Raw genomic sequence first — 16,112 nt, 5'->3', positions numbered from 1 at the left:
TTCTTTCATTTATACAGTGCAGCGTATACATGCGTGCAGAATTATGGAAGGTTTCAGAGGTTATTTAGTGATTGTTTTTCTTTTTCAGAGAGGTGCAGACACACTGAGGGCAGACACAACAGACAGGTGAGTTTGTGTCCGTGGTTGTTCGGCGTTTTCACCGCTTGCTTGTGATTGGTGGAAGAGGTTGTGAGAGTCGTTTGCGCTGACTTTCAGCTCTGTGCCTTCTTGCAGGTACTCGGGCTCAGGAAGCTCGGGAGCCGCCTCCATGAGGAAGGTGAGGGGGAAGACAGTGCAGAGGGGACTGGCTTTATATTTCTTAACATGCTTTATTATGATGGGATTTTTCAAGCAGCGCTGCCTTCAGTATACTGATTCTGACTCCGGCACCATTTTAATGAAGCGACAGTTACATCAACAATCTCCTAGCAACCGCATCTCGCTGTTACATGGAGATCGATTATGTCTTAATCGCTGAACATACAGCCAGACAGGAGCAGGAGAGATTTCTGAGATTAAATCAATTTAGCACTTCTATAATTGAATAAAAAGATAACAGTCGGGTAAGTTGAATTGGTTTCCATTTTCAGGTTACTGTGGCACAGGGAGCTGCTTTAGTCATTAGCCCCAGCCTTTTCTCTGAAGCAACATGAGTTGTCGTGTACAGTGACTAACCTTGTTTGACTGTAAACAGACAAACAAATAGCTGCCAGGCTTGTTCATTTGTGTTAGTGCTAATGCTATCACCAAAACTCGCATTAGCTTCTTTGATATACACTTTTTCTAATGTAGAAAACTCTTGTGGGAAAATCATTTGGGTGCAGCAGGCTGACCTTAAACACCTATACCTGACTGAGCCTGACTGAGAGGGACAAATGGATGCATGGATAAAGTCCAACTCCTCTGAGCTTCAGAGTTTGGGCCAGAGGTACAAACATCCAAGGATCACAACCAAAAGAGCAAAAAACTCATTTATTCTCAAGGCAGTAGTCTAGCCACTGGTGTCATACTTGGACTCGGGTGATGGAATGCACAGATATATAAAAGAATTGCATTTTACTCTAAGCAAATCATGGTTTGCAGCTACTGACGTGCACTAGACTGGTATCATAGCTCTGGGAGATGACTTTGGATTGCTGCTGTTTCTGTCTGGTTTAGAAAAGAACCAAATGCCTGTCCCATTTGGTTCTTTAGTGGTCAGAATTGTTGTCTGAAGACCAACAAGGATACCCAATGGATTTATTTTGCCAAATGGATCATCATGGCCTTGCTGTATTGGTCCATTTGATCGACCTTTGTTGTTGTTATTTATTTTATTTTATTTTCAGTTGTTACAGACGGGACAGACATGACTGGGGGATAGGAAAGGGAGAAAGAAAGAGAGGAAGGAAAAGAAAAACAGAAGGAAGAGGGACAGTGAGAAAGGGCACTGAACCGAGCCGCAGGCCCAGAGGCCGGAGGCCCGAGGGCCCCCCGCGCCCCGGAAGAGGCCTGACTAAGCAACAGGCGCCAGGCCCCGCCAAGTAGCCCCCGGGAGTGAGCTGGTACATACCTGAGCGCCCAGCCCCGGACACCAAGAACCACCAATTCACCGACCCCTGAGGGCATCAGTCACCGGCAGGGAGTGTGGTGAGGGGAGATAGGCCTCCACACTTTGGAGGGCCTGAGATATTCCCAGAGAGGTGGAGTCTAAGACCCGACCTGACATATAGACACAAACATGCATTCCCACCCTCATGCACACATATACAAACACTCAGCACTCACCCAACGTAAGGATAGACATAAATGGACATGTACACACAATCACACTCCCCAAACATACTCTATACCCCGGGTCCAGGTACCCTCGCCCCCAGAGGGGGAAACGGCACCCAGACCCAAGAGATGTTACCCTTTCCCCCGGGGTGGAGGCAAGCAGACCGCCCCAGGCTCCGCAGCAGCAGGGAGGCCAATCGGACAGCCAACACCTCCTCCCAGCCCCCCGCCCCGATGGCTAGCAGAGAACGGGGTGTGTGAAGACCCCATACCTCCCTCCTCCCGCTCATGTGTAGTGTTGCTGCGTGTTGTTTTAAAGTGCATTTAAAACAAGGGAGGGCATGGTGCTGCTGCCAGAGAGCAGCAGGTGTTATTAAAGTTTTCTCAATCTAAGTCACTAAGAAGTAAAAACTTTTGTACTCGCATATAAAAAGTTACAATATTAAGCTATAAGGGGCTCCCTTAAACACACAGTTCAGCAGGTGTTTTATCCCATATAGCCTTAAGTCTGGAAGCTTTTGTCAGCTGGTTTTCGATATTGCTGTGCATGACATATTACTAAATGACTTTATAACTGGTCACAGGTGCTATTGTTCAGTAAATGTCATGTTAGCAACTTCATTTACAAGAGTAGACACATTACTGTCAACACAAGAAAAACAGAGGGTCATTTCTATCCGGTATACATTTTAATAAAGTCTGAAGAATATCTACTGTTGTTGTACAACCCCAATTTTAAAAAAAAAAGCTGTGGTGCAGTGTAAAATAAAAACATAATTTAGGAATTTGAAATTGTCATAAACTCATATTTTATTCACAATAGAAAACTGAAAACATACCAAATGTTTAAAAGGAGAAAATGTACCATAGTAGAAAAACATTCCTTTTTTGGCAAAGGTCGTCTGGTGTGATTTAGGATTCTAGCTGCTCCACAGTCCTCGGTCTCCTTTGTCATATTTTATATTTTCAGTTAGTTCAGGTCTGGTTTGCAGGCGGGCCAGTTGTAAGAAATCCAGTAAGCAGCTTAGCATCATCTTGCTGAAATATGGAAGGCCTTCCCTGAAAAAGACGTCATCTAAGATGCTGAAACATGCATGTTGCCGTACATGCTTCTCAGCATTGATGGTGCCTTGCTCAAGCTGCCAATTCCATAAGCACTTACCCCATACCACCAGAGATGCCGGCTTTTGAACTGAACGCTGATACCAAGCTGGATGGTCCCGTCTCTTCAGCTCAGAGAACACAGCATCATGTTCACATACAGTTTCTTCCTATACAGACTTTTAACTTTGTTTGTAGACACTGATTTTTGGAAGTGCATGCAGGGATATCTATGACAGGATCATGTCACACCCATCTAATATGTATTTTTGGTGTTGCCCCTTGTGCACAGATTTCTTCAGACTCTTTAAATCTTTTGAGGATATTATGTATAGTAGACTGTGAGATATTCAAAGTCTTGTACGTTGAGGAACATTATTCTGATATTGCTCCACAAGTTTTAGACTTAGGTTTTTGCAGATTTGTGAACCTCTGCCCATCTTCTGCCTGTCTAACATGCTCTTTTTAGACCCAATAATGTTACCGACCTGTTACCAATGAACCCAAATAGTTGCAAAAACTTCCTCCAGCTGTTTCTTTTTTGAGTACCATTTACTTTTCCAGTCTTCTTGCTGCCTCCATCCCAACTTTTTTTGAGATGTGTTGCTGCCTTCAAATTCAAAATGAGTTCATATTTTTCATTCGATAGTAAAATAGCTACATTTAAACATTTGATATGTTTCCTATGCTCTGTGGTGATTAAAACATATATTTATGAGACTTGCAAATCGCTCCAATCCGCTTTTACATTTTATACAAGATCCCAACTTTTTTGGAGTTAGACTTGTATTTTATTACATTACTAAAAGTCTAAAAGAAGAGCAGCCCTGACCTCTTTGGCACACAGGTTATTACTGATTGTAGGTCACTTCCTGCTCTCTGGTAGGTTTAGCCTTGTGCTCTGTGCCTGTAATCCTCTTTGGAGTGTGCCTGATGAAATTTTGAAAAAATCAGCTAAACATTGCGGTGTGAGCTAGCCGCTTAGCTGTGTGGTACATCCTTTATACAACCAAAGACTTTCTCTCTAATATCTTTCTTTTCTCCCCATCTAGTCTTTCCATTACACCTCCCTAAGAACGAAAACCAAAAAGAGAAGTAAAGGTAGGTACTTTTCTCTTTTATTTTCCAGTGTAGCATCTTCACAGTAACACACTGCAGTGCTGCATGTATGGGAGCATTTGAGGCTCCACTGATTTACCCTGAAAATGTGTCTAAACTCCCGACATGATCACTCATCACTGTGAGATAATGACAGGGATTAAAATTCTCCCAGAGATAAAGAATAGACTCCTAACATTTGGATTTCATTTGTTAGCATTAGCAACTTCAACTACTGATTACATGTTAGCAAACACAGCGTACTTATTTTCACTGTCAGACCTTCAGGATTCTCGGTCTTTCTTCTCCCTCGCTAGGTTCCCTCACTAGTGCCAGTCGAAGGAGAATCTCCTGTAAGGATCTCGGCCACGGTGACTGTGAAGGCTGGCTATGGAAAAAGAAGGACGCTAAAGGCTACTTCACCCAAAAATGGAGGAAGTACTGGTTTATCCTCAAAGAGTCTTGTCTCTACTGGTACACCAACCAAAACGTAAGGCATCACATTCAAAAACACAGCAATTTTGGCGTGCTTATTGTTGCCAGAACTAATGAACACCAGCTAGATGTCACAGTTTCAACACAAAACTCCACCAGTGCACATATGAAGTGTAATACAGTGTCTAATACAGATACATTATTAGATTTCAAATGACTATAATGGCTCTCTTTCGAATTAGAGACCAAATTAGTTTTTTGAATAAAAAAAACAAAAACACCATATGAGGCATTATTAATAGCATATAGCAATGAGTGCTACAGGATATGATTGTTAATAATTTTCTCTTCAATTTTGAGGCTTTTTTTTTCTTATTTATGAGGTTCTGTTTGTGCCCAAATCAGTTTCACATCTCCACTGTCTGTTTCAGACAAACATTTGACAAGACATCATCTTACTTCCTTTCATTTGGCTGCGTTGTGTAGTTTTGGCTATAGAACCAGCAGATTAGTGGTTTTGCACCAACAACCATGCCATGGTCAAAGTCACCTAAATCAGTTTAAATGAGTCACTTAAATGAACTTCAGCAGGCTGTCTTGACCATGCCTACATGCCTACATGAACAGAGTTGCTGTCATGTGGTTGTGTACCTAATAAATTGATCAGTTAGTGTATATGTGAAATATTTTGAAACCAAAGATCTCATCGAGATGAAATTAACAGTGGATGAGTTTGTTTTTGCAGAAGATTTTATCTCCATGTTCTGGCTATGATAGTCATAGCTTGTCTTTTTAATGTTAAGTGGGAAAAGGACTTTATCCCAGCCAATGTAAACAACATATGTTGTTTTCATATGCTTGACTAGAGTCTTACTATCCCAAATAAAATTGGTATGCATGACATTTTGTTCTGTGTGTTGATGATGTACCACCACTCTCCATCTGTCTCTGCCTGCAGGATGAGAAGGCTGAGGGCTTCATCAGCCTCCCTGAGTTCAGAATAGACCGAGCCATAGAGTGCAGACGGAAATTGTGAGTGTCTCTCACATGTCGCCAAAAATTACTAATCAAGCACATGTGCGCTCACCCACACAACGTGAGCGCGCACAAACCCACTGCGCACACGCAAAAACGCTAATCAGTCCTTCTTCTCCCTGACTGACTGCAGTGCCTTCAAAGCCTGTCATCCGAAAATCAAGAGCTTCTTCTTCGCCACAGATTGTCTTGAGGAAATGAACAGGTGAGTTTCTGTGAATATATACAAGTTTCTGATGTTTTGGGTTTGTTTCTTTAAATGTGGACCAACGTCAGAGACAGGGGACATCATGTGTCTTTTAATGAATATTTTAATGGAGTAAATCAAGTTTACACAGGCAACAACTCACCAACACAACTAAGCATGAATAAGGCATGAACTTGGCCCTCCTTTGTTAAATGCTCTTGTGTGTGTGTGTCGTGTGTGCTTGCAAGAGATAGATTGTAGAGATACATTTGCAGGAGTGCTATCTGATGAGCTCTAATTATCCACACCTCTCCTCAATGACATGGGGAGATAATTGGAAGACAGTAATTAATCAGCTATATTTGACTTCCATACTTCATCTGGAGGGTTCCTGTGTGAAAGTGTTGTTTCACGCATTTTCTTGGAGATTATGTGTGAAAAGGTGGGTGTTAGCATTTTTTAGCACTTACAGCGAAGCTAAATTTAGATCCTGATTCTTCGTTGTGGTTCACAAAGTCCTAAAAGGTTTCTGTTTCCCTGGGGAATGCATCCACATATCCGTCTTAACCGCAAATCTAATTCAGGGTTGCTGGATGAGAGGCCAGTCTATCACAGGGCTAACCCAGTGGCAGACAACCATTCATTCCAGTATCCACACCTGAAAACTGAAAACTAGCCAAGATAAAAACCACATCAATAGAGACATTGTTCCTCAATAATATCTAAATGTTTTGTGACACTTATTCCAAAGCTTTGAACATAGTGCATTTCATAACAAATGGTTGGTGGCAAATGTGTTATTAAAAAGGGCTGAATAAAGATTGGCACTACATTTTTTATCAAAGAAGAGGAAAATATTGGATTGTGAGGAACTATTTTTATATGAGGATTAATATGTGGTAGGTGTAAGTAATAGCTATATGAGCTATTAGCAGAAAAACGAAAAAAACAAACAAATATAAAAGCATAATTAACATGATTTCAACAACTGGTTAAAGAAGGCTTGTTTAAAATGTTTCAAAGTTTAGCATTTTTGCTGGTGATACCTTGTGTTTTGGTCTTTTTTTATTTTTTATTTAGATAGAAATCACCACATTTACATGAGAGCGCTAAGCTATCAGCTAACGCTAGCCAGTCGGTTAGCATCTGCATGCTGAATGGGTGCTTTGCGCCGACAGATACTTGCTAATTAGTGCTAACGTACTGTACAACTGTGCTATAAATAACAAATAAATTAGGATTTCATTTATAGAAACAAAATACATAAAACACATTTTTTTTTAAATGGAGATTGAACATGCTATTAGCACAGTTAACCATGTATAAAGCCATTCTTTGTCAGAAAATTAAAAAGCACAGGTCCAGTTCAGTGACCTTGCTACAGTGACACCTAGCAGCAAAAACAATCAATAACTTTAAGGCATTTTTTCTGTAAATATTGAAAATAAAAGTATATGGATATTTATTTACCTTTGAAGTATACCCCAAGTGGCCACACCACTAACTGCAGGGGTTGCTGCTTTTTTTGTTCATGAGGGGTTTTTTGTTTTTAATTTAAAAATGTAATGCGTGTGTGATTTCCTGTTGGAGGCCCTACTTACTGTAGTTTGACAGGTTTCCTGTTCTTGCAAAGTCGGAGACTCTATTCTTAGTCACAACTTTATTATTAGGTGACTGTAGAGAGACACGGGACGAGGTGGGATCTGTGTGGAGACAGACAGGAGCGTGGAGGCAAACAGCATCCGAGACTCACTCTTCAGAGAGAATGGCTGTTTTTCTCTCTTGTCTCTCTCTATTTCTGCCTCCATCTCATTAATTATCTCAGAGCCTTTCTCCTCTCTTTGGGGGGGATAGAGTCAGTTAGACAGACATCAGCTGTTAAGAGAAACAACTTAAATTATTTAGAGTGAAAGTTTTTCTTATTCATCACCTACCATTTACCAAGTATAACCCATCCTTCCTTCTCATCATCTTGTCTACACGTATTCTCATCTATCCTTTGATGCCTTGCTTCACTCTGTTTTTGTTACTCACCTTTAAATTTCCTTGTTTCCTGTAGGTGGATGAACCGGCTGGGTCTAGCTGCTATTGGATACACACCAGATGATAAGGTGCCTCGCCCTGATGAAGGTGAGGTGGATGGGCTAGACAAGAAAGGATTCCCTCAAACTTTGTGTGTGTGTGTGTGTATCTAACACAATTTTGTATGTGCATGTGTATTTATCGTCACGTCAGACTATTGGAGCGAGAGCGATCAAGACGACGTCGATGGCTCGATGACACTCAAACAGGAGGGACCTTCATCCCTCTGTGATACTTACCATCGCACACCATCGGTAAGTAACACACTCAACTACACTCCTTTGCAATGTTTCATTCTGATAGAATATTTGATTCTTAAAAGCCCCACAGTTTTCAGATCTGCGTAGGCCAGAGCTCGGCATTAATAAAACATCAGAGTGTGAGCCTAACGGCTTCTGTAAGCAGCCAAGACCATCACTTCTCTGTGTTCTGCTGCCAGAACTTGTACTCAGTCTGACCTCTAGGTGGCGTCATGCACATGCTCATTACATCACTGCTCTGATGTTACTCAGAGAATTAAAATCCAGTGGCACTGGTGTCATTAATATCTCAGCTGAGCCACACAATGCTCATGTCAGTCATTCTTGGATTACTCCATCTCATTGCTTTTTTATTCTCATCTTTTGCTCTCTTTCTGTCCTTCTCCTGTCCTCTCTCCACCCTTGCACACCTCCTCCTCCTCGTCTTGCGGGTCACTGTTTCCTTGTATCTGTGCTCACCTTTCACTCTTCACCACTTTTATCTATCCCTGCTCACTTCTCTTACTCTTGATCCGTTCAGGCTAACCTCCTCCACAGTTATGACCAGTTGCCCCGCTCAGTGAGCTCCATGAGCCTCATGCGCTCCACTCCATCCCCACTCCCCCCACCGATGAGTGCCTCCACCTCCCCCATTCCTCCACAGATGGTCTCTTCCACCTCCCCTCTCCCTCCACAGGTTAATTCTTCTAGCCCGTTCCCGGAGCCTAAGCATGGTCGGCATTTCTCCAGCGAGTCCACACACTCCCACTCCTCTGCCGAGGACCAGCGTGGAGACGGCATGGGCATGGGCACTGGCACAGGCAGCACCAGTACCCACTCATCCGGCTGCCGCTCTTCCCATCGTGAACGTCGCTCCTGGCAGGACCTCATTGAGACCCCTCTGACCAGCGCAGGGCTGCACTTCCTCCAGACAGCACCGGGGGAGAGTGAGTATGGCGGCTTAATGGGGAGCATGGCTGGAGAAATGGGGTTCTACGGAGGGCTGGGCAGACAGGGCATGTCCCCAGAGAGACGCAGGCAGGCCACGCTGCCCGTACGGAGACACCACGCCGCAGAGAGGGACAGAGAACGGGACGGGCCCTTCCCTCTGGAGCGGGGGCCGTACACACACAGCCACACACACAGACGCTCCCACAAGCAGCGGAGCCAGAGTCTCCCCAGGAACAGGGACCCGATGCCAGGAAAGCTGCTGCACACCTCTGCTCACATGGAGGAGAGGAGTGAAGACGAGGAGGCAGAAGAGCAGGCTGCAGATATGCTTGAGGGTGAGGAGGGTAAGAAAGTTACAGGGTTAATATTTTCCTAGTGTTGTATGAAAATATTACTATCATGTATTTAAGTTAAAGTAAATAAAGCTCTTTATAACACAGCCCACGACGTAGACTAGAATTAAATGTAATTTCGCTTTATGTTTTCTGAATAATACAATTATATTTATCTAAAGTAATCGGGTAACAATTCAGCTATTTATAGCAACTATTCACAGGAGATAAAGAAGTAATGATGATAAAGAAATAATTATATTTTAAGGAACTTTAAGTAGTGCATAAATTCTGAGTATTTTATAGGAATTGAGACACAAAATGATGTAAAATTGATCACAAGTTTACGGTGTTGTTTTGTATATAACTATTAATCTTAGTCCTGTGTTTGTTTTTATCCTCCCACCCATATTTACATAGGTCAAAATATGTAGTAAACGTCAGCTCAGTCATTAACAATAAGAAGAATAACTTTATTGATCCCAGAGGGAAATTAATATGTCTGACTCAGTTTAATTTAATGATTAGTATGCAATCACTGACTTTTCAGGCTCAACTATGAAATGAATATAAGCTGTCATGTGATCATTGACAGATACAAATATTTTTTTTTAAATCTATGAATAATAATATAATAATATTTCTCTGATATTTCCATTTCTACAAAACAAACAAAAAATCGTCTAAACTTTAAAACTTCATTTAAACTTCTGCTTTGAATCTATGTAGAGCCCAGAACATAGTCTGCAGTGATTCTAAGATTATATACACACCCTCATGGGCATGAATCTCATGCTTTTGGGCTTTAAATGGTTTCTTTGAACTCTTCTTTTTCCAGGATCTAATGATTGTACGGCAACATCTTTAATTATTTTAAAAAACAAGAACTGGAAACAAGTTTGGGTGTTTTCTAATCCACAGAAAGTCAAAAGTATACATGTAGGGTCAAATATTTAAGTACACCCCCCACAAATATTCGGGTAAATGTCCCTCACCGAGTTGCAGATGTTTTGGGAGCCATCGACGAGCTTCTGGCATAATTCTGGATGGATATTTGACCCCTCTCTTTGGCACTAGGTTCATTTAAATTGGTTGGTTTCCAGGCACGGACTTGGCATTGAAGCATAGTCCACAAATTTTCAATAGTGTTGAGTTTCGGGGCTGAAACGGGAAGACCGTTTCAGAAGCTAAATGTTAGTCTGCTTTAAGTGTTTTCAGGACCATTGTTTCGTTTCTGTGCTTCAACCACATACCAACTGATTTAGATTCCCAGTTTGATCCCAAGAGGAGACACAAATCCCTTTGGGGTTGCATCAGGAAGGCATCTGGTGTAAAAATCTGCAAAATCAGACACATGCAGCCACCAGCTGTGGTGACCCCTCGTGAATAAGGGAGCAGCTGAAAGTAATAGTTTTTCCTTAAGCTGTTTTTGCAGATGCAGTGCAGTCTTGAAATTTTGCAGGAACTCACTCATATGAAGCCCTTTGTACCAATATGCGAATAAAACAGCTAATATTCCAGTACATGCTAGCAGGTGGGCGTCACATGTATCCAGGCAGCTCTTGCCTAAACCACTGAGTATTCCCAGTTTTATGAATGCATCTAAATAGACTCTTTCCTGCTGTGTGACACATGTGAAACTATTTATACTGCTCTTAGGATTATTTGTGCCAGTGATCAGAGTTAATTCTCTTTACTTCACAGTTTATTTATTTAGTTATTTTGTAAAGACAAAACAGTGTCACATTAGTATAAAGGTATCCAAATCTAGATATGGGACAAAAACATTTCAGTTAACTTGAAAAAAGCCCCAGAGAAAACAAGAATGTCTCTGAGGAGCGTGGGACGACATGCCACTTTGTTTGCTAGTTTTTTTTCTGTCAGTTGTACATGATCGGTCTGACTCTCAGCGTTCGTCTCGTTAGATCTGCGGGAGCTGAGAGTGGAGAGCAGAGAGAGGAGGGTGTCGGAGGGACGGGAGCGGCGAGTGTCGGAGTGCCGCGAGCCCGAGCCGCTGGATGGGCTAGAGCAGCTCTATCGGGCCCTGGAGCAAGCCAACGTGACAGCTTTAGGAGACCCTAGACCATGTAGCAGGCAGGAGCTTCGACGCTGTTTCATCCAGAGAGCCAGGGACCCCCTGCTCAACGACAGGCTGCACCGGGTCCGCGCCCTCCGTAGCACCTTGAAGGTATCATTAACAACTTCTGTCACGAACGCAACAAAGATTTGACATGTTTTAAAACTTTCTAATACCCGTAAACCCATAACTCCCTCAGTCACGTGTCCCCTTAGTGTGTCCTTTCATGGAAATGTTGCAGAAAAACAAACAATACTTCCCCTCCTTACATCATAAGTATGCTGTACCTTTCCTGGCGTATTATGGAGTGGATTAATCTTGCCTTTTCACATCGTTATTTTTTAACGTCTTTATTTATTACTTGATGCACATCAACATGATGAATTTTAATTAAAGATGGACCCAAAATAAGATGAGCTTTGTTCTGTCGGAGGTTTCTTCCTGATAAAGTCTGTGAAGGTTCTCAGTCATCCAGGTGAGCTTGGAAAGAAAAGCGTCTGGACTTCTTTAAGTTGCTTGAAGATGTTTCGCCTCTCATCCGAGAAGCTTCTTCAGTTCTAGGCTCAAATAGTGGAGAGTCCCCCCAAGAGGGACAATGGACCTCCACGGGACAAGACTCTGCTGTCCATCTGAAACTAAAGGTCAAAGGTCACTCTTTCGAGGATGCCAATGTTCACATTTTGGACAGAGAAGACAGATGGTTTGAAAGAGGAGTGAAAGAAGCCATTTATGTCCACTGTGAACGACCATCCTTGAACTGAGGCGGTGGTTTATGACACCAACTGTCTGCCATCTATAATCCAGTTCTGAGATCCCTTCCCAGACGCCTTAACGCCCACTCGCATCCTGGGCCTTCTGACCTCAGGAAATCACATGATAGGGTGGGGCTAGGTTTCACAATGAGCTCACCCAAAACCTTGGCTGCTTGTGACCTACACCCGTTTTCACATCTTGGCTCGTGTGATGAGGTAGAGGATCATCAGGGGGTTCTTTGTCCACTATTTGACCTTAGAACTGAAGGAGCTTCTCGGATGAGAGTTGAAACGTCTTCAAGCAACTTAAAGAAGTCCAGACGCTTTTCTTTCTAAGCTCCTTAGACTTAGTGTTAAAAGGGAGTTTTTCCTTCCCACTGTCGCCAAAGTGCTTGCTCATAGGTGGTCATATGATTGTTGGGGTTTCTCTCTATTATTGTAGGGTCTACCTTACAATATAAAGTGCTGTTGTTGTGATTTGGCGCTGTATAAATAAAACTGAATTGAATTGAATTGAAAAATAAAGATGTAAAAAAGCAAGATTTCCCCCCTTCATAATACGGCCCACACTCCGAAAAGTAAGATGCAAGATGGGGAAATAATGTTTTTCTGTAAAATTAACATAGAAGTACATATTTACACAATAGTTAAAATTACTTACAGTGTAAGTAATTTTCTTGACTGACATGTTACCCCCTTATTCTAGTCAACGTATTTATAGATAAACATACAGCAATTACATTGTAGTTTCAAATGAAATACATTGAATTTCCATTTAATTACAGGGGAACTACATCCTTTATCGCAGGGTCTATTATAAGTGTTACCAGGTCGTTGGTTTTTTTACACACAAAAACAAACGTGAGGTTTTAATGTGGTAACGCTCTTCTCCTACAGGCCAAAGAGTCGGAGCTAGCAGTGATCTGTTCCCTCCTGGAGGACCCTGGCCTGTGCTCCCAGACCTTCAGAGAATGGAAGCAGTGGCACGGCGAACTCTTCTCAGACATCTGCCAGCTCAGCCCCGGCACCAACGGCCAGGATGACCTCTCCCCGCTGGCCGCGCCTCTCATGACCCACACACACTCCTTCATCGAGACCCACGTGTGAGAAAGAGACGAGAAGCGAAGGCTGAACTGACACGCACACGCAAACACACACACGCGCGCAGTAACACGGAGCTTTACATTAGCTAACCCTCTGTCCTGGTTACGACTCTGAGCATGCACACACACACACACACACACACACACACACACACATTGTAAGATGTGTAAATATCATAGAGGGAACAGTCCTGAGACCTGCGTGTATGAACTTTTGATAATCCCGAGGACCCCACAGGGTGCCTATTGCATGCCTGAACAGAAAGCATTAATCTTCCTTTGTCTATGGATCTCAGCATAAACGCCACACGCTTGTCAAGCAAAACGGGGGGAAAAAAACAGACTTTTTAACACAATTTTTTTCTTTTGTATTATCTTGGTTTTGCTTTTGCTTTTTTTCTGCTTTATTTTAGGGGTAAGGGGGAGCTATGTAGCAGCAATACAGAGGAAAACCCTTTTCACCACAGCACTGTACTTTTGTACTGATGAACTTTGCACCCAGAGCCACCAGTTCTCCCCCTTTCTCTCTCTGTTTTTTTTTCCTCTTGCGTATCTTTTTGAGTTACAGGGACCTCACTGTTATTTCAGGCTGATCTCACGGGACAGTGCGGGGAAAGTAAAGTGTGAGACTGTGAGAGGTAGCCAGCAATGTCGGTTTATCAGCGAGAACCCCTTTGCGCTGGCCGGATTCATGTGCTGAAGGAGGCTCCTCTGAACGAGTGCAGTTCTGTTGGCATCTTCTCTTCCTCTCGTTTCTCTCCATCACCTTCTCTTTTCTTAGCGACTTCTTTCTCTAGTCCTCAAAGACTTGTGTATATGTGTATACTGCTGTGTATACTGATGTAAATGTTTGCGTTCCACTACCACTGTGATAGGCTTCTAGAGGTAGCGGAGGGAAGACAGAGAGTATGTATTTGTGCGGGTGCAAAACAAGTTTATTATTATTACTTTTTTTGGTTTCTTTCATAGTTTTTTTTCCTTAAACCGTGAATGCAAGAGCTTAGAGAGTTCTTTTTCAGTCACTCACTACAACGAATGCACTTTCTATATCTCTATATCTCATCGGCTGCATCACAGGGTCTACGTGTCATCGGCCTCATTACCATTGCTGTTCAAATATCAGGTAAAAGCATTTGCCGTCTCATTTTCTAAAGATTTGTGTACAGTCTACAAATATATTTAAACATAGAAGACTATATAAAATCTATTTACGTTTTGTGTCATAGATATAATGTAAAGTATGATGTATTCTATGCCAAGGTTCTGCAGTGTCCCCCTCTTCACTCTGTAGATGCAGGGTGTTTAGCAGTTGAGCAAATAGGAGGCGACCGACAGCCGTCGCTGATGGTCTTTACTGGTTTACATCACGGCTGACCATTCTCTGGGTGGTGCGTTGCATGAGACAGAGGCCTGGGACTGATTTGAATGGACAGGGTAAAATACTGTGGATCATTTGTGTTCCTTTTTTTTGTTCCTTCTCACAATTGCAAGATAATTAGACTCGTAGCGCAAGATAGATGCAAAAGTACCGTCGAAGGATGACTTTTTTTTTATGTGCTCGTAGCTTTCAAGTCTTTGCTTTTCATTCTGCAGTGTTTAAAGACACGTACTGTACCATGAGAATTAAGGGAGGTTTTTCCTCCTCCTTTAGCATCCAAGCAGCAGGTTATAATTTGATGTTTGGCTTACATAGAAGACCGACCTGCATCCTAAAGAAGCTTACACCTTACTCCAAGTGACATCACTGCAGTTGCTTCCAAAGTGAAAGCTAATTTGACATTCCCTCTAAGCATATGGTTGATACTGGGCAGTCACAACCTCTGCACTAAACGGTCTGTAATGTCTGTGAAACCGGGATGAATCATTTCATCCGCAATATCAGGCCAAGGACTCAACGGTGCCCCCCAGTGTCGAGGACTCCGAGAGACACGTGTAGCACCTGCTGCATCCAGCACTGTCTGTACTTAGTCTTCATATTTTACTGTTCTTCTTCATGAGTTTTCATCATGTCACACTGTAGTGAAATATCAAACGTGCCCCAGAGATATAGCTCATGTTATTTGCCTGTTTTTTGTTTGTTTTTGTTTTTTTGCTAGTTTGTTTTTTAATGATTAATTTGAGAGTAACACAAAGAAACTCAATGATGCAAGCACTTTCCCTGTGCCTCCCAATCCTCTCTTTGGCAACGAAAGGACTGACTATTTCCGCACACAGGCACGCACACACACACAGACACACACACGCAGCTGTAGAAGAGTTACAATACAGTTTTAGTCTGCAGACCTCTCTCTGTTTGTCATCTGTAGTGTTGGTCTTCTTTCTCCAACCGCTGCTCTGCCGAGCAGGTGACATACTGTAGATTAAAGGAGTTCTGAGAGTTTTCATTTGTAGGCACCGACTGTGTTATTCCTCCCGAATCTTTTTGTGTGTGTAAACCTGCAGAAACAGGCCGAAAAGGGAGATTCCACTGTGTGTTCTTTCAGGGGTGTACACCTCATGGTACATTGCACAGGTGTGTAAGATGTAAGTTGCACTGCGACATTAAAAAAAAGGAACATATTGCTCTTTTTCAAGGATAATATTAGCTTACTGTTATTCTGTACATTAAAATGACTAAAGATGATATTAAAAAAGAAAGAAAATTACATTTATTCTTCCTAAAGTAGCCTTTTTTGGTTTCATATATATGAATATATATTACAGAAAATACAGATTGTAAACCTAAGTTGTTAAACTTTGACTTCAATAAACTGAATCCTCTGCACTATGGCCGGTTAATGTTTGCCTTTCCTCTGATTTATTGAAAGAGTTTTGCCGTGTCTTCTAATTAATAACAGTTTCAAGTTAAGGGCAGGAAGCCCTATGGTATGCTGTGCAACCCGTGCCATCCATCTATCCATCATATCTTTGTCAATTTATAATGTGGTGGGCAAAAGCTTTGTTTCCAGGCTGTCACTTGGCT

The 16,112-nt window shown here is 42.3% G+C and overlaps 1 protein-coding gene across 5 annotated transcripts in view; it reads left to right on the top strand.

Moving 5' to 3' along the window:
• Positions 1–15,919, top strand: part of si:ch211-26b3.4 (connector enhancer of kinase suppressor of ras 2) — a 63,260-nt gene extending 47,341 nt beyond the window's left edge. For 2 of the 5 annotated variants that reach the window (XM_019345862.2, XM_025898042.1), the window contains 11 exons: positions 89–126; positions 235–277; positions 3,912–3,960; positions 4,275–4,447; positions 5,351–5,424; positions 5,561–5,632; positions 7,674–7,744; positions 7,850–7,950; positions 8,633–9,230; positions 11,144–11,406; positions 12,945–15,919. In XM_019345862.2, coding sequence (XP_019201407.1) covers positions 89–126; positions 235–277; positions 3,912–3,960; positions 4,275–4,447; positions 5,351–5,424; positions 5,561–5,632; positions 7,674–7,744; positions 7,850–7,950; positions 8,633–9,230; positions 11,144–11,406; positions 12,945–13,154 — 1,692 coding nt within the window. In that variant the 3' untranslated portion in view covers positions 13,155–15,919. The remainder of the gene's footprint in view (positions 1–88; positions 127–234; positions 278–3,911; positions 3,961–4,274; positions 4,448–5,350; positions 5,425–5,560; positions 5,633–7,673; positions 7,745–7,849; positions 7,951–8,632; positions 9,231–11,143; positions 11,407–12,944) is intronic. The other 3 variants (XR_003213747.1, XM_025898040.1, XM_025898041.1) reach the window with 3 other exon arrangements.
• Positions 15,920–16,112: the final 193 nt, after the last annotated feature.

Source organism: Oreochromis niloticus, linkage group LG2 (genome assembly GCF_001858045.2).
Source record: "Oreochromis niloticus isolate F11D_XX linkage group LG2, O_niloticus_UMD_NMBU, whole genome shotgun sequence".
NCBI lineage: Eukaryota > Metazoa > Chordata > Actinopteri > Cichliformes > Cichlidae > Oreochromis > Oreochromis niloticus.
Note: the sequence above shows the minus strand (reverse complement) of the source record. Positions and strands in the feature narration are given on the sequence as shown.